General features: G+C 35.4%; 1 protein-coding gene across 1 annotated transcript in view; it reads right to left on the reverse strand.

The window, feature by feature from the left end:
- TTC27 (tetratricopeptide repeat domain 27) overlaps window positions 1–22,533 on the reverse strand; it is a gene marked incomplete at both ends in the record, with an annotated part of 103,984 nt that overhangs the window by 51,832 nt on the left and 29,619 nt on the right. The window contains one exon of the mRNA XM_079549923.1: window positions 19,374–19,440. Within this exon, the coding sequence (XP_079406049.1) occupies window positions 19,374–19,440 (67 nt within the window). The remainder of the gene's footprint in view (window positions 1–19,373; window positions 19,441–22,533) is intronic.

The following is a 22,533-nucleotide window of genomic DNA, read 5'->3' on the forward strand; positions in this document are numbered from 1 at the left end:
CAAGCAAGGCATTCCTGACACAGGACCCAGATTTCTTCAGTGGCCCATTACAGGCAGCTGCTAAAATAAACCTAAAGGGGTTGTTTGGCCAAACATTTGAACAATGCTTATTTTAACTTTAAAGAAAAAGAAAAAGCTACTTTTGTGAGAAAGCTTCACTTTCCTCCAATTTTCTCCACTATTGACATTTTGTCAAATTATTGTTTTTCACTAAAAGGGAAGTTTTCCTCTGCTAAATGATTGTTAGACCTGAAGCGAGCACTGTGCCCTGCCAGTCCAAAGGGCCATCTGCACTCTGGGGTGCAGCAGGGCCAGCACTGCCACCAGGCGAGGGGAGCCACTGTGCAGCCTCACAGTCTTTCCTTTCCTGACTCCTGACCAAGGATCCTGGGCTGCAAAAGGTATTTATAAAATGAAATGCAAGGTATATCTGCTGTACAGTTATGAATGAATAAAATACAGAAGTTCTCTAATAATTCATTGCTATAAAAAAGCCTCTGCAATTGCCTGACAATGAGAAACGAACCTATTTTTCAGTTTAGAAAAGGCTGTAACTGTATTCACATTGAGTTTGGTTTTACATCAGAACTCCAATGCTCACATTTTCACAACATAATTATATGGTTTAAAACAGCACAGGCACAAAGAAAAGATCAAAAGCATAAATGTAAAGGATACAGAGTATTTACATTTGAGGACTTCTAAAGAATAATTTCAGAACCTGAACATGAAAATGAGTTTTCATTTTACATCCAACTTCTCCACATTTTCTAGACCATAAATGATCTGTCAGTTGCAAAGCTTTATATTTCCACTTTAATCTTAGACTTTATACTTTTTAAACACGTGAAACAAACAACAACAAAATCAAGATTATGCAAGTTTTGTCAACAGATTGAAGTTTATTGTCTTGTATCAAAGACCGATAAGAAAATAAATAACAAACAACATACTACTGAGAATCCTCAAAAGTAGATCTGTTCTTATTTTAAGGAAAGAACAATGAAATAAAGAAAAACAAAAGCAGGAAAAATACATGGAGTGAGAAAAAAGGAAAGATTTTCTGCACTGAATGGAATGTTTTTGCATGGGAAAATTCATGATTCCAATTCTTCCCCACATTTCTTTCCTACAAAAAAAAAAAGCCAAACGTTTACCTTCCTCCCCCATCATTTCAATGTGTAGAAAGGAGATACTACCAAAACATCATATAAAACTATTCCATTCAACGTATCATTCTTACCTGGTAAGTGAATGAAACAATATGAACTTCAGAGTCTTATGAAAAGTAGTTAGCAGTCTAATACTACATCATAACCTTCCTAATATCCTGGTTACCATGTAAGAAAAAAACAGCAGGTAGAATTGTGAGACAGGTGGTTATTACAAATGACATTAAGATCAAACTCAATTACAACAGCTTTGCAAAACCTGGATTAACTCTCAGGTACCATTATTCAGCCCCATCCTTATTCAGAGGTTAATCTAGGTATGACGCACTCTCTGATAACTCCTATAGCTTTCTGTTAAAGAAACAGAGAAAGAGTGTTTGTGGAAATTGCAATATCTGTACAAAATTCAGAGCAAGCTAGCAATAATCTTCAAGGAGGTTTGTGCCACCAATGTGTCATATATATCATAGAAACAAATGTACACAAGTACTAGTTGGAAAGTTAAAATCTTGGTTTTAAGGAAACTAAAAACAGAGAAAGCTGCTTAAAGCTGAAAACCAAGAATATAATGCATGTAAGGTGAAACAGAAAAGTAGACCTAAAGTCCACACCAAGAAGTGTCAGTCCCCCCACAATACTGTGTGGTCTATAGTTGACAAACCAAACAAAAACAGTCTTTTGACAGGCAGACAACTGCATTAGTCAGTCATAACATACAGAAGATTCAAGTTCTTCAGCGGAACACTTCTGCACGACTCTATTTCCAAACACAGGATTTCCTGTAGGAATTCATTCTGATATCTGAGCCAGGAACAGGGCTTGTTGGAGATGCTAGACAAGAAGCTGAAAGAACTGAAGTTGATTACTTTGTAACTGCAGTTCTAAACCATTTGAAAAATTTCTGATTTTTTTCCTCATTATTACAAATCTATGCTTTAAGCAAGCCCATTTTACTATTATTGTGACTTGCTCACTGATAAAACACTGATGAACACCTATTAAAAAAAAAAATCAGTAGCTTAGCAAACTATCATGGTTGCTATGACAGAGCTGTTATTTGAAAATTGGACTTTCAAACTCCAAATACTTAATTGCAACCAGTTGTGGAATTCCCAAAAGTCTGCACACCAGTCCACTGCAGAATCAAAAGCATTCTGCTTATTGCTCAAATTGTGAGGACGTGTTGAAATGACTTAGTTGAAGGCATTGGCAAGAAGCACCCTGATGGTTACTCCATTTCTTTGTCCTGTCATCCCTTCCAAAGAAATAGCCTTTAGTTTAGATTCAATCAGGTGTTTGCTGTGATATTTAAAATTACAAGCAAATAGAAAACAGTAGGACGGATTTAGGAAAAAAAAGAAAAAAGTCTAATTTCATTAATTACCCATTTCAGTTAACATAATTCATGACCTTTTTGTTCACCTTCCCCTCCTCTTTATCTAGTGAGGATGTATCAAGCTGTAGCCCAATACGTAGTATGAATTTACTTCCCAGAAGCCATACATAGGTTAGTTTCCAAATTACTTATATGGATTAATTAATAATTATTATCAATAATTCATCCTGTTTCATATACTCAAGGTTATTGTTGCAGCATAATTTTCAAGAAATCATCTAGATAATTAACACGGAAATATTAATTCTGGAACAGAACTAAGGGCAACACAACTTCAAAACTCGTTTTATGATTTCCTGAAAGAACAGAAAATATTGTGGCAGGACGGTTCAGCCTGTACTGCTATACCACCAACATCCACTTCTGAAGTTGCAGGCTAACATAATACAACAGGAGGCATTACTTTCGGAGCAGCAGCAATATATAATACTTGAGCATGTATGACATGCATTAGCAAAAGATCTGTATTTTTCCTCTATCAGGTCTTCTACTGATTTTACTGAGTTACATCAAAACAGCATGTTACAGAGTCAATTGTGTGACCACTTCTGATTTTTTTTTTTTAATGTCTCTTCAAATTATCACATTTTGAATGTTATCTTTTTACATATATTGTGTTTGACATCAGCTAAGTAAATTACAGAGACAGGCAGAAATCCCAGAAGTATTAAAGTGACAAAGTGGAAGATTTACTTTCTTGCACTGGCCAAAACATCAACATATGCCCAGTGCCATTTTCCAGCATTACTTTAATATTCCATATATATTTCAGTTGGTTTAGACCACACATTCAGTGTGCTTTTTCCAAAGTCTAAAGCTCCAGTGCATGGCAATGGTTTATTTTGGTCTATAAAACTAATCCTGGGACTGCACAACTAAAATAGCTTCTCACCAGAACAGGTGTTAGCTGATCGTGAGCAGAGCTGGGCTTACAGCTCTTAGCTGCAGCCATTAGAAATACCTTTCAATGTTTAAAAGTCAAGAGCAAGGCCAAAACACCATCAGTGATCCATACCAAAGGACTGGCTTAATTAGAATGTTATTTTTAACATTTACTTTGTCTAGTCTTGTCTGGTAGCCTCCACACTAATGCTGTAACATTACATCACTGTAAATACAGAGTACCTTTTGTGTAATTTGACTGACTCCCTCTGAAATTTATCATATCTGGAGGTAGACAGAATAAATGCATTATAGGAATAACTCAGTAGCTGGCATAATCAACTCAAGTTAAGAGACCAGCACAGTTCTCTATCTCTGAAATACTCCAATACTCTAGATGGGAAGGCTAACAATTTCACTTTAACTGCTTAATGATTCTTTTTTTTTTTTTATAAACTTTAGTATAACACTGTTCTGTAGCAAATAGGTAAGCTCCTGATAGCATTTACCCAATGGAACCCTCACATTCCATCTTTTCTATTACTCTAAATATATTTCTCCATGCTGACACTGCTTTTAAAAAGTTACTTTATTCCTTCTGATATCTACCTTTCAAAGAACAGCTCTCCCTCTGCCCCTTAACTGATGGGAGGTCAGCTTCTAAACTCTGATGGTTTTTGCGCTATTAGAATTCATACGAATTCAGGCAGGAAAGCCTTGAATTTAGCTCAAGTAAGTATTTTACGTAAGTGTTGGTAAGAGGAAGATTCCTGTAAAAGTTTGTTTTGAACAAGCATCAACTTCAGGTGCACCCTGAGTAAGACTATTACTATGCACTGGCATTATAAAAAAGACTAAGTTCCTAGCTAAAGCATCTAGGTTAAAAGCCCAGCTGAGGAACCTGAAGCCAACAAATCCTCTAGATGGGTCCTAAATAATTTTATCTTCCAGTCTCAGATATCATTTGGTTGTCTTAACCTTATCATGTGGCTGCAGACCCCTCTGGAATGATTGTTTCATCTGAATGGTGGAGAAGAGCATGCTCTGAAGAAAGACTTCCTGTGGATTTCAGGACGGGGAAAAAAACCACACACAAATCCTACCCCACTTCAGATGCATCTCACATACTAAAAACCATAGTAACAATGCAAGTGTTTATAGACACTGAAATATCAGTTTCAGATTTATGCAAGTAACAGATTTAAGTGAATATGAGTTACTAACCCCATTAATGAATTGAAACGTCTCCTTAAAAAGAGCAAACATCTGCATCGCATGCAATCCTTCATTTTGTTAGTAAGATAATCAATCATATTCCTGTAGATATCACTTCAAAAGTCACCCAAAGAAAGCCAAGAATATTTGCTATGAGAAGACTACACATTGCTGTACATATACTGAACATATTGGAAAGGGATACTGAAAAGAGTCACGCATTAAATTTTTTTCTTCAAAATCTGCTACTTGCAGCAAACACTAACAGCTCAACTCTGCAAAAACACTGCAGAGATTATCGTTTGTTAACTGCTCAAAATACTGTTACTAATTCATCACAGATATCAAGAAACTTCAGCACTTTTCTTCACCTATTTCTCATGCATAACCTTAAAAGGAAGTATTATCAAAGCAAAACACCACAGCTTCTTCCCAGCTATAAAATGAGGTTATTTCTTCTCTTTTGTCAAGTCAATACTCAAACTTTGCATACTTAAGTTGACAAAATCTCTTGAATTCACGATAAAGAAAAATAAAGCTTTCCCAAGAGAGAATATCCCCAAACTTCCAGCTTCTTGTTGTTCATCTTGTTTTTCTCCGAAAAAGACAACGCAGGGAACATTCAAGTAAAATACGGCTGCCTTACCTGGTCTTAGTTCTTGCAAGAATCATGAAAGAAAACAACCAAATTCCCTTTCCATTCTGCATGGATGTCTCATTCAGAACCTGAAGTCATCCCTGGCCTAGCTGTCTGCTGCACTGAATTTTAATTTTGAACAAAAAGCAACATATGAAAAGCCTATATCCTCTGCTTTTCCTACTAGATATAAATTTTGTTCTGCATCTTTCTTTTTTCCCCTCTTGGTTCCATATACACTTATTCAAATACAAGAAGAATATCAAAGAGACTTTCCTCTCCTCCCAAATGTACTTTTCAGTAATGTACAGGGAAATAGTTCAGCACTTGCTAGAACAATGTTTAAATCCAAAACTCAGTACGTATCTGTTTCTTCTTCTTCTACCTGCTAGTCTTTACATCTTCTGAATACACATCAAGAATTTCCTCAGCTTTTTCATAAGCTGGATGTTTCTATGAGTTCTCTTGGAAAATCTCCTGTCTTACTTCATATTCATAACCTTGAGATGCAAACATGCAAATATTGTCTCTAGCGAGAAAATGAAATTAAGAGAGTCATTTTACGTAGACATAAAATCTGATGCATCTAGTCAGAAGCAGAAGAAATACAAGGATGTGATTAATGCCATTCTAGCTAGCTCTGAATGCAATTAATAAATCAACTTATCTGATAAGGCACCAGGCAGAAGGAATTTATGCTACATTTCCGCAGTTAATACTCAGGTGAGTCCCACTCACATGTTACAGATTACACAGAAGAAAATGTCAAAGCAAAAGAGCATTATAGAAACATTCTCTTGCAAGGAATGCTTCATATGTTCCACAGAAAAAGTTGCATGAAAGGAGTGCAAGAATTTACACTTAGTGAAGAATTTTCAATGGAAATACTATAAGACTCAAAGTTTTGTCTGAATTTTAATGTAACAAACACAGAAAAGCAAGCTCACATTAGCTCATGTGGACTAAAAATAAACTGGGAGACACCTGATGAGCTATAACATGCTTATTTAATCCTGCGCAACAGTCCAACCTTTAACTCACACGCATACAGGCAGTAACATTCAGAGGAGCTTACGGAAGAAACAAAAACTACTCTTTAAATTCATTTTAGCTATCTGAAAAAATCAACTCAAATTGGGGTCTGCTAGAAAAAAATGTTTTTGTGTTTTCATTCTTTTTGGTCCTTCTATTAGAAGTCCAGTGGTATTATCTGAATTCTACTTACACATCCAAACTGTAAGATCTACCCCAGGTGACAGGAATTGTTTTAATTTTTTTCTATATTAATAGGCATCAGTGGGCTGATATTTATCAAGTCACCAAGAGCTTAACACTCTGCAACAATATCATGTGGTTTCAATATTCTAACCTCTTCCAAAAATTTTAAGGCAGTAGTTTTTTGTGTTCCTTAAGCTGTTTTTTGGTTTGTGTTTTGGTTCTTTTTGCTTTGAGACACACATTCAAGCTCAGAAGTAAGTTTTCCTTGGAGGCTCTCAATTTTATTTAAGAAAAGGAAGAAACTAGAAAAGGAAGTGTCATGAAGAAAGAAGATACTATTTAATAGAATCTGCTTGCAATGACTAGCAGAGGGTAAGCCACATAAGATGTGGCTCCTATTTTCACTTAGAATGAAGTCCAGCCATTTTACTGACACTTGCTGTATTGCGCCAAACCTATCACTTACGCTGAAAATAACTTCAGCCAGATTTGACTGTAGTAGCATTGTCTTTTTCAGGTTTGTGGTTTGGACCTACTCCTGAAATAGCATGAGTACAGACTTCCACACCACATCATAGTACTGCATTTATTTCCTAAGGCCCAATCTCAACAGCAATAAATCAGGTTTTTGGATTCAAATGGCTAGACCTTTAACTCTTTGGTAGTAGTGATAAGGGTTTCCTTACAATTTAAAAAATACTGAATTGCCCTTATCTATTCAGCTTTGGGATTTTCCTAGCCTGTGCCAATTTCTAAATACACCATGTGCTCTATTGACAATATCTTGAAAAAAGAAAACCATTAAAAAATTGCTCTCCGCACAGGTAATAGAAAAGTGAATTTGTCTTAAGTACTGGATGTGTTTCACAGATAGTTTCAAGACTATATGCAATTACATGCATTACATGGACTCAGACTCTGTTCAACCTCAATAAACAAAGCAAATAATTGAAAAAAAAAAAAAGTGGAAGATCAATCACTGTCAGTGAAGAATATTTCCTAATATGTTTGATGCAGATTGACAGTGAGGGAAAGGAACCACGCGACCCCTACAACAGGTATTCTCTTGGACACTAACACAGCAGGTGCTTAATTCCCTTGTGCTACTTGCTCCACTGAACTCCCAACTTTGCCCCTAATCTTACTGTGAACATCTTGGGAACAGGCAGCGTAACAATTTATCTGCTGCTGATTGGAATTTATTCCTCAGAGTCAGTTATAAATTTTCATTCTTGTATTTCCAGTATTGCTGCCTTTGTCTACAGTCTGGAATCATGATTTGTCAATGCTTTCAACGTTTTTAATCCTATTCATTTTTAATCGTATTCTTAATTTTGTTTTAAACACTTCAAAAAAATCAGTCCTACCTAACTCAGCAAAATAACAATGAGAGTGCACATTAAGGTTCCTGTTGATTTTTTTTCCTGCTTATTTGCCTCTTTGAGCTGTTGAGGGGAAAATCCAAAGCTCTCTGGGCCACCAGAAAATCCTTCAGGCCTGACAGAACCTACATCCTCCTTATGTAACTCCCCAGAGTAGTGGGATTTGTCTGCGCTCCCCCCACCTACTCATATTCATGAACTCACCACTCTTTTTTCCATAGCCTGTCAATAATAATTCCTGTTCATTTGGTGTGGAAGACCTGGAAGAGTAGTGCTTTATGAACTGCTGCTGGTTAATATACTGTACATATTCAAACTTTCACCTTTACTTTTGCAGTGACAACTTCAGGACAAATATCATTTGCTACAATTATCCTTAAGATACTTTAACTGAGTATCTTCTGCCAGACTGGAAGGCGGGGGTAGCAAAAACACTAATTCTCAGATAGATCTCTAGTTCAATCATAAGAATGATACAATACAAGGGAGCCTTAGAAGTTCTTCAGATCCCTCAGTAAAAGGCATACAATTATCATCTCGTAAAGAGCCAACTTAAATGTTTCCCTAATTTCAAAACTTTCAGATTAGCCAGTGGCATAGCAGGAATACTCTGATAGTCACATACGGCTTCTGCATTCCAAAAACGTTATATGTGAAGTCACCCTATAATGATATTAACTAGTCAAAATCAGCTATTACTTTTTTGTTCCTGTGACAAGACAGACAAGAAAACTTAGTAAGAATGACTTATTTAATCAGTGATTTATAGTAAGTCTTACACTGACTTTACTATTAAGCTATATCAGAGCAATATATCAAGTGTTATGTACACACGTGTGTGTGTGTGTATATATATATATATAAAAAAAAAATCAGTTCGGAAAACAGCTGTGTGTAGGGGAACGGTGAGGCACAGCAGAGGAAAATCCACATATTGCCAGACAGGATTCTACAGAGTGTGCCATATCTGGTTTTCCCATTTTGGATGCCAGCATCCACCACAGGAATTTTGTCTACAACAGTCTCTGTAATTCACAGGTCTATGTATTGCAAGACTTGGGGTTCGCAAATAAGCATTATGTTGAAAGCAAGAGGCATGCCTCAATTACTGTTTGGTGGGTTACACTGCTATATTTGGAGTCTGGAAGCGACAATTTCTGTGGGTGTTCTAGGGCAGTCTCAGCAGTTTCCCAGAAAAAGATAATGTTAACAAGTCTCCAAATCCATTAAAAATATTTGGGTTCTGATTCCTTCCAGTTCCTGACTTCACCACTAGAAGTGTTCTGTCTCATTAAAGAACTACTGTTCCCACTATGGGCAAGAGGATCAAGTTGCTGGAGGTCATCAGCAGTTTGGCATTAAACTTTATATGCAAAAGTTGAGTTTCCAGAAGCAAAACAAAGTTGCAGCCACCTTCCTTTCTGAGTCTGAAGACAAAATGACCCTGAAAATAGACCGACTCCTTAAACAGTACACAAAAACCAAGAAGCAAAGGAGTAGAAGTAGGGGCATATAAGAAGGGAAGGAACTAGGAATGATGAGTGCAAAAGTGAAGGTCAGATATACAAATGGGAAGCGAGAGCTGACAAAGCTTAACTGAGGGGAATATGGCCTGCTGAAGAAAGAACAGCTAAAGAAAGTGGGAAGCTGCCACTGGCAAACATTAACACTGGAAAAAATGAGCGAGACTGTTAGAAGCATGAAAGAAAAACTTGTCTTAGTGTGCAAAACACTCAGTAACATTCCTAAATCTGACAAGGTTACGTAGAGAGTTGCTGTACTCTAAATATATTTACCTAGAGACCAAAGGTAAAGACCATGTCTGGGTTAAGTTTAGACTTGAAAGAAGTAAAAAGCATGAGCTGTAATGGACTGAGATGCAAGGAAAGTCTAGTACCTGCTCAGCTGTACTATGCATATAAACAACAGTAGTTTGTTAAAATAATTACGACAAGTGAGTGAAGAAGCTATGAATGTTTTCTTCAATATGTAAGTCACACCCTTTTTAGTTAAGAACCCCTAAACTTTTCATTTTCACAGTTCTGTAGAGATTCAATAGACATAACTATGTCTATTATTAGGTAGGGGAAAGATACAGGAAAATAAATACATTCACTGCAATTCTCAGAGAATAATCTGTAGGATAAGAAACAGTCTTATTTCAGCATTTAACCATCTTATTTGCTTTCTGAGTCTTACTAATGAGCTACTGAACAGCTTAAAATCAATAAAAGCAATTTGCTAAGTATTCTTTCCTTTATTCTAAAAGTGAAAGAGTTTCTACTGACATTACTGACATGTATTAAAATAACAAACAAGTGTTCAGTTTTAGCCAATAATAAACTGAAACGGAATACAATATTAATTTGAGGAAATTGCAAATACATGTGCTGTTTCTCTTTGAATGTTTTAGTTCTGAAATCAAGCACCTCATTTTACAATGCTTCTAGGAGCGAGAGAGCAGAAAGATCTTTCACAGTCCATTTTTAGCTAACTGTAAAAGTTCACTCTCATCTTTTGTCTAGACTATGATAGAAGTCATTACTGAATGTGTTGGCCAACATACACTGACAAATGTACTTAAAATCCAGCTGACAAGATATGAAGTCTTCCAGGAAAAAGTGCCAAAGATCCAACTTAACTTGCTTAGGGATTATACAGGCAGGGAAGTGAAGTCTTCCCAAACACATCAAAAACATACTGATATCCAGCTCCATGATTTTTATTTCAGTTTGGAAAAGGTTTCAAATCTCAGCTTCACAGATAAAAAGCATTAACAAGTGATGCATTTAAGCATTTTACTAACACTTATTGGAACAGTCTTCATAACTAACAGCCCCACTTGCCATGATCAAGGCAGCCAATCCAAACACATCAGAAGCATTTATGCCATATCATCGCATCATATCTACTACTCATATCAATTTTACAGAGTAAAAAAAGTCTGAGTTTTTACACAGTAATCATGATGCCCATTTGTGGTATACATCAGGAACCCATAAAATACATTGGCATCATTTTTATTTCCTGACGCAGTGATCTAATAGGCACTTTATGCAAACTAGTTTCTGAAATTTTCTTGCATATGTGCTGTCACAAATCATTTTTCTAAATAACCATTTGCATATCAATATGACAATTATCCTAGTAAAATACGTTTACATACGAAGCATACTGGCAGAATACAGGCTTTTCTTTTCCCTTTTAGTCATAATACGCAGTTTAGTACATGATCAGTACTAGAATTCATGTGTTAAATAAACACAAGTAAAATAAACGTATATAAAACCTATGTCCATATGGATTTAAAAGTTCTACAAATTAAATTGAACATCTTAATGTCTGGTCATCCACACTTGAAAATTCCCTTTAACTATTTAAACTACCTGCTTTAAATAAAAGAAATAAAAGGACATACTGTAAAAATATGAGAATTGGCACTGCTTAAACTTCGTCCTTATGCAAGGTAGCAAGTACCATGCTTTTCCACCATGTACTCAAGTTAACTAAATACTTCTACAAGGACAGCACACTGTGAAAACACATGCCATAGCCAAGACCCATATGGGATATGCAGGACTCAAATGTGGATAATATAAGCACATAAATGGATACTTCCCTAAATCTAAGCTGTAAGAATTTGTTTAGGAACTTTTTCCTAAAATTTATAAAAAAATGAACTTTCCCCTTTAATTCTCCTCTCCTAACTAGACCAATGGATTTAGAACTTAAATGCTTTTTCCCCATAACATTCTTTAATTGCTCAATGAATCCTCACAAGAAAATGCCACCTGAAAATCTTTTCCAGTCTTTTGGCAACCTAAAATCTTACAACGTTGAAAGAAAAACAAGAAGGAAATAGCATTATGGTCATTTTCATACAGAAGCAGATACAGACAGATTTATGCCTTATTAAGTTCATCTTATATTTTTCCTGAAGTAGTCAAGATGAAAAAATACATCTCACCATACTTTTTTTTTTTTTTTTTTTAAAGTGACATTTTAACTATGAAAATGAATCAAAACCAAAACATGATCGAAACACTTCAGACTTTTGTGGGGGAAAGAAAAAAACTACATATTTCATGACTGCTATTAAGGGCTATAACTTTCTAATCAAACTTGTCCTAAATTGTCTAATATACCAAAAAAATCTGTTACTTTTTTTTGGATTTCATTTTAAGACAGAACAAAGACTGTCTGGGCATTGATACAAAACATGCTCTACTTCTAGTTCAAACTACAGACATGATAGGATCAGAGTAAATTAAACTCTGTTGCTTAGATACAGTAATAACTGACCAGTGAACAAGAACTCAGACATCGATTTTTCAGATGTTACCAGAACAAGGAAGATTAGAGTAATGTTTGATATGTTGGGTTAGGAATGGAACAAATAAAGGGACTATGCCAGAAATAGGCAGAGGAGATGAGGGCAATACATAGGCTAAGTAAACTTTAAAAATAATTCTTCCTCATACAGTAAAAAAAGAAAACCAGGTTTAATTTCAAAAACCAAAGACTTGGATTACTCCTTATTTGGTTCTTCTCTTCTCTCTCCATCCAAACAGGCAGATCTGTAATGTATACACCACCACCTCAAAAAGAGAAATGAATACCAGCAGTGATAACCTCTGAATTGAGCTGATTATCAGAATACTGTCATCAAGGGAAGATAAACTGAACAGAGCAGCAAGAATGTCATAATCCCTTCACATGATACACCAAACAGCATTTTCTCAAATGGGGGGTATAATTTCATAGACTCATAGAATAGCTTGGGTTGAAAGAGACCTCAAGGATCATTAAGTTCCAACCCCTGTGCCACAGAGAGCGTTGCCAGCCACCAGATCAAGTACTAGATGAGATCACCTAGGCCCCATCCAACCTGGCCTTGAACACCTCCAGAGATGGCGCATCCTCAACTTCTCTGACAACCTGTTTCAGTGCCTCACCACCCTCTGTGAAAAACTTCCATTTTTTCCTTTTTCTTTCTTTTTTTTTTTTTGACTAAATTCTAATAATTACAACTGATGAAGTACATGAGAAGGGGAAGGGAAGCCTGCGAGATGTCAAAACAGCTGTCAGAAGCTGCTAGAAATAATAAGTGAGCTGCTGATAGATAAAGATGAAGGAGGAGAGGGAGAAGAAAGGCTGCCATGGGAAAAAATGTTACTGTCATCACATTTGCCTGCTAAACTTTGCAGACTCCTGGACAAGCAAATAATCTACTAATAATTAAACACGATTTTCATGGTGTTTTTAACCACTGCAGTTTCAGTGAGACAACTGAAATCTATTGCTTGAATAGATCTGTACAAATTACAGCTCTATCTGCACAAAAGAGCAGACTATTCTAAAAAGGAAGGGCTATTCCAAATTTCTTCCTGCTCAGAGATGCAAACAATAAATCAGGAATCATCTCCTGTAAGAGATGATGCAAGCAGAGCTGTGGATTCCATGGATTCAGGGAAGAATGCAGACCACAGAGGAGAACAAAGTTGAAGGAGATGAAAGTGTCAATTATGTTGAAATCTGATACTCAGTAAAATAAAACGACTTCAAACAGAATGTTACATAATCCCAGTTTTGGGATGGAATGCAGACTTCCCCCTTGCCCTGAAACACATGCACTACAGCACCTAGTTATTTCACCCTGCAATACCTAAGCACACACAACACAGGAGAAATAACTAAAAACACACCAGGTTATTTTTCTATTCACAGCACACTGTAAACAAAGCCCCAGATGCTTTGTGAGTCAGCATCCAACAAACTGAGTTGAGCCTCTGCACATGACGCTTTCATGGAAAGGAGCAATTCCCTTTTGCTTTATTCACTCAGATTTCCCAGTAACTCACAATAGATTTGAAAACATACATGCATTAAATTAACAGCATTGGGATTGTGACATTACTAGAAAATGATTCAGACTTCTGAATAAGAGAGCTTAGAAAACAAAGCAAAACCTAAAGAAAAAGAATACAATAGCTTTTAGTTCCTTAACCTAAAGAAAAATAAGTCTTACTAGCACTACTACCAGGGCTTTGCAGCGAGAAAGTCTTTGCAGTGAGTGTAATAAACTTGTAACCAACAGAGTCTACTCAAAATGAACAACACTGCTTAGAAAAGAAGGAAATAGACTTTTTATAAAGCCACAAAAATTACAGCAGTAGAGACACATGGCAATCTTAATGAGCTTTTCAATACTCTTGCTGGTTATAAAACAAAGAAAACTGCAGCCATTTTCTCAGCAGAGAAAAATGCACTGCTTTTATTTAAGCTATATAAACAACTTCTCTTTAGAAACCAAATTGGCATGTTAGTTTTAGAGAGATTTTAATAGGAAGACTTAACATTAAAAATCTCATGTGCTGTGATTTGATTGCTCCCTAGTTCCACATTAATATCGCAAATGCAATACAAAAGATGACACAAACAATGCATTTCCATTTCCAACCTCTCTCCTCCCAAAACTCCTTTCTTAGTGGAAAGCAGAAAAAAAATTCATAAATGTACACACATACAAGTGTGCACTGTTACTCTTTACCATGATTTTCAAAGGTATCACACACCATTACTTTCTATTCCACTCAATAAATACCCACCTTTGAAAAAAAAAAAAAAAACAAAAAAAACCCATCCAACTGTTTCAAATTTCTTAGTTAAAAAAAAATAAAGGCATTTCTTATGGAATAAGTTGCTCAACACAGCAACTAACTAGAAAAACAAAGAAAATTAAGCATTTCCCTCTGGCCCATCTTTGGAATACACTGTATTCCTTGCATTTTAACAGACTACTCCACATCCTCTATGTCCTTAATCAGACATTCATATTCTTTATGGCATTAAAGGAATAATTTTAGAATTTTCAGGTATTTGTTAATTTATGTTCTCTGAGTGAAATAAAAACTATTACAATTTTTTCCTCTCTAAGAAAGACATCCGTGGCTGTTCTCCGACCAGTTTTTATCATATTAAAAAGAAACCCAGTTCTCTACTCTTCATAAATGACAAGAAATCTCAGGAGAAAAGCGAACTTAATAACACAATTAAGTTTCCCATGATCCCCATTTTTTCCCTTCTCATCTTGCATAAAGAATACAAATACGGGGCTAAGATACAAGAAGCATAGTAGAAGAGGTTCTGTTTCCAAGCTTTTTCTTGCTTTTTCTCCTCTGTCCGCTATAGCTTAAAATGCTGCTGCCACACCAAATCACTTGATTGTAACACACCAAGAAGAGAAAAAAAGCCATATTCCCATACCACAGGCTCAGTGCACTTCACGTTTACCACACAGCTCATCAGCCCTGGACAAGGCAATGTCCAGTGGTAATGTTAAGGACCAGCTGCAGCTCATTAATCATGGATGTTCTGCTGGAGTGTTCTATCAGATGACAAAACCACTAAACTGCTTCTCCTGTACGCAAACTCTAAGCTGCAGCATAAACCTTAAGATCTTGTATTGTGGAATATAGTCTTGAACATCAGGGCTTTTTTTTTTTTTTTTTTTTTTTTATAAACACTTTTCTCCTGTGTAAGGAAAAAAAAAAAGCACCACCACCTAGTAGTTATTCCTTCCCAGAATTCCCAGAGTTCTAGGAGTAAACTAAGCTAGAAAACCCATGTGTGAAAACGTAGGTTTTTTATTATTTGATTACTAGCATAATATACTTCCCATTTCCTACACAGAAGGCTCTGGGGAAAAAAATAAATAAATAAATAAAAAATAAAGGTTACCGTTAAGTAAAACACCAGTAAATCTCACAGAGAAGCACTGGATTTCAGAACTGAGATAGTGTTTTTCTTTACCTTTCTTGAAAATGGCTTTTCAACACAACATACAGTAAGCTAAACAGAAATTTTGCTGGGTATCATATGCAAAACTGTGTCTCTGAGTGAGTTTTTGTATGGTATTTGATCTCTAAATTTTTTGCGTTCTTCAAAATTCCAGTGTGTTATCTTCATTATCTTAATTCCATTAAAATCATTAAAAATCTTTCCCTAAACTCTTCAATATGAAAATAGTAATTCTCTTTAAAATCAAACGTAATTATGTTTATTCTTATGTACGTGAGAGCTTGTAAAGATATCAAATTAACAATTTAAGCAGGAAACAAACCCAAATTTAACTAGTCCAGATATAGCTTAATGGCTTAAAGCTAAAATATTAAGCTGATGACTAGTGAACAGATTTGACTAGAACACTTCAAGCACTGAAGTTCAAATTACTTAACTAAAAGGAGCTAGCCCAGCAAAAGAGTTTACATATAGAAGTAAACAGGATTTGACACACCCCCACACCTTGCTGTAAAAGGTAGCAATAACAACTCTTAGTTAAAGAAATCAGTACTTTAGGACAAAGTTCCCAAGTGACTTCAATAAACGAACTGCATCAATGTCATCCTTTTGTATTTGACTGCAGTCACCAAGCAGCTCTCAACAGCTTTATCTTTAGGTCTTTATGTAGTTTAAAATACATATATATCTTTAAGGATTAGTAATTTTCAACTGGTGCTGATATAAAAGGGAGTCCAGAATGCTTGCTTCCTAAATTACACTTAATATGAGGTAGGACTATATCATCTACTATAATTCACTTATACCTTCCCCCTCATACTACCTGAAAATTAAAGAGTCTGAAGATCACATGCATTTGTTTTACAATATCCAGAGAGGATCACATCCAGATCCAGAGAGGATCAATATCCAGAGGAGAACACAATCTCCTGATGATCCACTGATCTGCTGTAAGAGCTGTAAGTGCCTTAAAATTTCGCAAGAGTTCCTTTGAAATGACTTCCTTTCTTCAGGAAAGATAAATTTCAGCAGTTATCAGATGAATGCATGACAACCATCTAACCAGCCTGCAGATTTAGGAATCCACATGTAGGCTGAGAAGATGCCTGCTCACACACGCACACACGCAGAGCAGCTTAAATGATGCTAAAGAAGTTACTGTGGGCAGCACTGATAGAAGGCTCGTTTGCCTGTTTCACTAGGTAACACAAAAGCTTGAAAAATATCTTAAATAATATTTCAGTGGCACTTACTTATTCAGCTAGCAGACACCATAGCAACCACGCTTGTGTTAACATTCATATACATTATCAAAAAGAACTTACATAAGCTCATACCTGATTTCTGATTTCAGTATACAGGAAAGATTCCGTGTAACAGTGTTAGAATTCACGCTATTTAATAGCATATGTATTTAATAGCATAGACCAGATCAAGAGAAAACTTAAGATTGAATTGTGTTGCCTACAGCTAGATAATGAGCAAACTTTAAGCACAAATTTAAAAGAATGTTATTCTGACACTGAAGTTTATTATTGACTCTGAATTTTTTAGGTTACTAGCTACATTTCTAAGTCACTGTTCTACATTCAATTCTGTGCTAGTAGAGATCTACATTCTTGGGGTTTTTTTTGTTTGTTTTTTTACAGATTCTGTGCTTTTTTTTTTTGTTATTTTATTTTTGTCTTGTTTTTTTTTTTGTTTTTTGTTTTTTGTTTTTTGTTTTTTTGTAGGAGCACAAATTGATAGGGAGACCTATAAATATTTCTCACCTGCATCTCTGTAGATCTGTCCTGGATGCAGTAATTACTAAAGGAATTAATTCATCAGCTCTCGTGATTTTTGAGTAATCAACCACTAGATGGCAGAAAAATGCAGTTTAATTTTCATACTATAGATAATGCACCAAACAAATCTTGTCTATCAGATGTCAAGTAATATGACGCCTCAATGTCAGATAAACGATCTGAATAAAGCTGATTATTTTTATCTAGTATATGTGCTACCTTGACTTTTCTCCTCTGCTGTTAAAACTGAAGAGTGTTTTAAATATTTGAATACTCAAGTGTTAAATAAAACTCTCTCTGAATCTCATCATTTTGGAATGTACATGAGGAGAATAATAGCAATCTCATTAAAAATACTTTGTTATCACAATATCACCCCATTTATTATTAAAAAGATAGATTACGTGGAGAAATTAATTTAGTATCTAAGTGTTTCTTGGCCACTTTTCTACTCAAGAGTTAGACAGTTAGGTAGTGGGAAGAATGAAGCAGAGAATATAAAAAACTCTAGAAAGTTTGGCAGGAAATAAGAGAGAAGTAAAATTCTCAGTTTTCATAGCTGACTGGCCCTCAACTAAAACCATACACTAATGAAAGAAAAAAAAAAATCAGCAAAGATTGTTGTAATAAAATTATATGCACATTAGGAAAGTGTTTGCATCTCTATAACCTTATTTTTGTAAAATAAAATCCTGTTTCACTATTTTTTCAACAATTTGCAATAATAGGTTAACCAGTTTTCTTCAATCCCACTGTCTTTTCTTTGTATTTCCTTATCTATTTTTTTTTCCAGCTATTTCCATTTTTCCAAAAACTAAAACAAAATGGTTTAAAAATAAAACATGAGAAAATATAAGGATATGATCAGAAAGGATAATAATTATCATAGCAAATAAGAGAAATAATAGAAATCAAACTGTTTTACAATCATCCCCTTTGTTTCCTCCTTCTGATCTTACATGTTCTGTATTAGTATGCATACCCCTAAACAAGCATTAATTTAAAAATCAACCTGATAAAAAGATAAGGTTTTTTTTTTTCAGACTTATTTTTAGGACCATGTTTAAACTTATTTTAGTGTCTTTATTTATATAATTACAATTTCTAGTCATAAAATTCTAACTCAATTGAAATCTACGGGATTTTTGTTGAAATCCTATTTGCCAACTCTAACAAGAACTTACTGTTTCAGATGGCACATGGCACTACTGAGAAAAAAACCTGTAAGACTGCAAAATCTGGATAGGAGAGCAAGCACCATATATTGTACAAAAGCTGAATTCTAACACAGTACAAGGAAAGCAAAAAAAAGGCAATAAAATTATTAGCCTTTTTCCCTCTGTCTCTCAAATAAATTGCTGTTAAAAAAAAAAAAAGAAACAGAAATTGCTGTTGAGAAAAACAGAAGACATGGAGAAAGGAGGCACATCGTATTTTATCTTGACCCAAAAAATACATTTTCAAAATAGGGAGCTAGAAATCTCAAGTCTGCTTCGGAAGTTACAGAACTGTTCTGCAGCACCAGGTAAATCAGCCATTGATCTGGGAAGAAACAAGCTTGTGTAGAACATTTGATTCTTAAACTGAATAAATCTGGTAGAAGAACTTTGCAGCTTCTTTTGAACTCCCATTACAAAATACTGTTAAAGGAAGAGATCAAGTTTTCCGATGTCAGTCTTGCCCTACACAAGGATGACTCAAAATGGAGAATTTTAGCATCTTTTTAGATTCTTGAAATAAAAAAATATATTGAAACAATTGAATATTAAAACAAATTTGCTTCATGGTTTCATGATTAATGCAATGGTCAAATTACTGCTTGGTACATAACTTAATACCTAAGTGAAAACATATTTAGAAGAAAGCTTCAGATAAGTTACTTACTGAAGTAAAAGCCAGCAGTTCCTCTTCAGTTAATTTGTGTATTGGATTGTTCTTTTGGAAGTCTATACTGCAAAAAAATGGAAAAAGAATATAAAATAATGCTGATTTATTCTTTAGCACATAGCTATGTGGAACACATCTCTCAAACTTGCAGAAATCTAAAGGATGTTCTAGAAAAGAGTTACAAATACAAATTGTAGTGCATAGTTGTAATGCTGTAACGTGATGGAAAACACAGTGATACTAGCAGGGTGGCAAAGTCCTAGGCTGCGGCAAGTGAGGATAAGCCCAAACGCAGCAGCCATGGACACAGAAACAAAGGAAAAAAGCTGCTCACTCTTGAAAGGCCTCAAGGTAGGCAAGGACCTCCAGCAAGATACACTGACTTCCACTGCCAACCCTTAAAAATGAGGTCTGGGAAAGCAAGGATCCTGGCTCCACTCCTTCTGGTCATTCAGGGGCACTGCATGCACCTGAGCCTCCCTGGTTTGTTCTGCCTGTCCAGCAGGTGTTCAATCACTGGTTCAAGCCATGACATAGCATTTCCCCTATGGCACTGTGCACATACAGAAAGAAGGTGGCCAACACTTCAGAGCAGTCACAGAGGAAAAGAATCATTTCACAGGACAAGGATACTTAACGGTGCCTTTCCCAGGACATACCAACCTGAAATGTCTTACTACGTTCACATTTACAGGATTAAATTTTAGGTATTCTAAACAGTTTTAAATCCATTCCCTATTTTTACAGAGATCTGTTTTCAGTTAAAATTCAAAGGCTAACTGAACACAGATTCTGTAAAGCAAAAACACACTAATGCTCAAAAAGCGATGAAGGATAATCTCATACACCCTCTGGTCATTCAAGGAATATAACCACAGGAGTACACCTCTCAACTAACTGACATTACTAACTTTTTGTACAGCAAGGGGAACCCAAGAGAATACAGATGAGAATCAGAACTTTTTTTTCCCAGTTGGACGTTACTGTACTGATAATAAAGAAATTTGGTTTACAGCTCTATATGGGTGTACTGTCTTCTCTGACAACAGCCCATCAACACCTACAAAAATACTATGAGATACCTGCAAGCAGCAGAAAGAGAAGCAGCAAGGTTACAATTCAAGTTCCTTGTGAAAACAAAGGATACAAAGTGAAGATACATCCTAAATCATCCTAAATCGTACCACAGAGTATAATCAAACCAATACAATGGCTACGTACGCACACTTAAAATCAGGATTTTTTTTTTTTTTTTTTTTTAAAAAACACACTTTGTGGAGAAGACTTTGCTGCAATCTAACTTTATTCTTGCTATACAGTTAACTCTTTATAGATAATTACCATTGCTGTCTAACGAGTTTACCCAGTCTTTATACTTAACTATATTTAGCAAGACTATATATAAAGTGAGAAAAGACAACCAGACTGCCCAATGTGTTTTATTTATTCCTCTAAAGAAAATGTATGACAAAGTAGTAAGAAGTAATTCTAAGAGAATGAAGTGAAGCACTCAAGATAGGAAAACAATTGACATCATTCAAGCACTCATATTTTTACATGCCCAGAAGAAAATTAATCATATGTGTAGCAAAGAGCCAAAAGTGCTTCCTGATGGCATAAGTCTCTTGCACATTCCACCTCCATTAAATGGAGGACTGAGGAAAAAAAAGTTCTCATGAGAGTGCTGCTTCAGCATTTCTGAAACTGCTATTCTTTAGGTACCACTAATAAACATCCCACTAGAGCAACCTAGGAATGAATGCAGATGAGGCGTTCAGGAAATTAAGCTATTTAACTGAAATACATTTCATTCTGACGAACCAAATGGTCATTTGTTCATAGGACTTCAGCCAAATAAAGGTATGCTGAGAGACTGCAAATCCATGATTAGGCCCACTTTGGAGATTCAATTTCCTATTTCTATTAGAAGACAAAGATCCTTCTTCTCTTCATCCTTTGCAACTCAATAAATCTATCATTCAGTAGTTCTTTTCTTCATGTTTCATTACTGAACTTTCCTTAAACTCAAGAGACAATACAAAATCCCAAAATAAACTGAAATGTGTGCTCCACTTTCAAAGTTTTTTTTTTTTTACTAGCTATTACAGAATCTAAGGAGTGTATGGGAGCTGCTTTCTCATTTTGTTGATTAAACACTAACATTTAAAAGTGTTACATAAACTAAAATAGAGAATCTAGAAGAATACCAGGTTTAGAGCTGATAATTATTCAATCCAACATGAGGCAAAAGAATGAGCTGCTCAAGCTCAAATTGTAATTATCTAACTGCAGTCCTTCAGAGTTAATAATGTCATTAAAATTTCTTTTGTTAGTAACAACAAGAGACCTCTGATCAATTGATCAAATAGTTCTATCCTATAACAACACAAACACCTAATAAAGCACACTGTGTGGAATGGTGAAAGAGAATGGGCATTACTGATGAGAATTTTTTGAGAAAGATACCCACAACTTTCCTACACGTCTGTAAGGAATAACATTAGTGGAGTAGTTGAAAGATGATTTACACACACATTCGGGTAAATGTTTGTCCACTGACTCTTTCTTAAAGACCTCCCATGCCAGATATTCCACACCTTCTCCATGCAACTTATGGTGATGTTTCACAACATCTGGTACTAGAAGTACGATTGCAGCCACAAGGAAATACCAACTATGCTTTTGGTAGAATGGTGATGAGTAGGGGTTTAGAACAACAAGCAAAGGTTTGGCCGAGTCTTGTCACTTCCATGTGTATTAGCTACTACATTAATGAAGCTTTCCCCTTCTTCCCACATAAAACAGGTGTGTTATCAATTATTTATTTTCAAGTGTTAGACTGGAAAGCAACCTGCCATATATTACTTTTTCTCTCTTTGAGATTTTTTTTTCCCCCATGGAAACAGGGAAATAATACAGAATTCTTGTATATCATAAAAATACATTGATTCAGACAGAAAGGTTTCCTTATTCTAGAACAGATTTTTGTCACAGTTCTTTGAAGCGTATAGATGGACATCTTCCAGCTCAAAGCCATTATAAAATGGTTTTAATTTCCATTTCTGCCAAATCCATGTTCAATTCTTTAAGACACATAAATGCGATAAAGCAACCTTGAAAGATAAAGAATGAAATTGTTCTAATGATTTTCCACACC

Source organism: Tetrao urogallus, assembly GCF_951394365.1.
Source record: "Tetrao urogallus genome assembly, chromosome: 2".
NCBI classification, from domain to species: Eukaryota; Metazoa; Chordata; class Aves; order Galliformes; family Phasianidae; genus Tetrao; species Tetrao urogallus.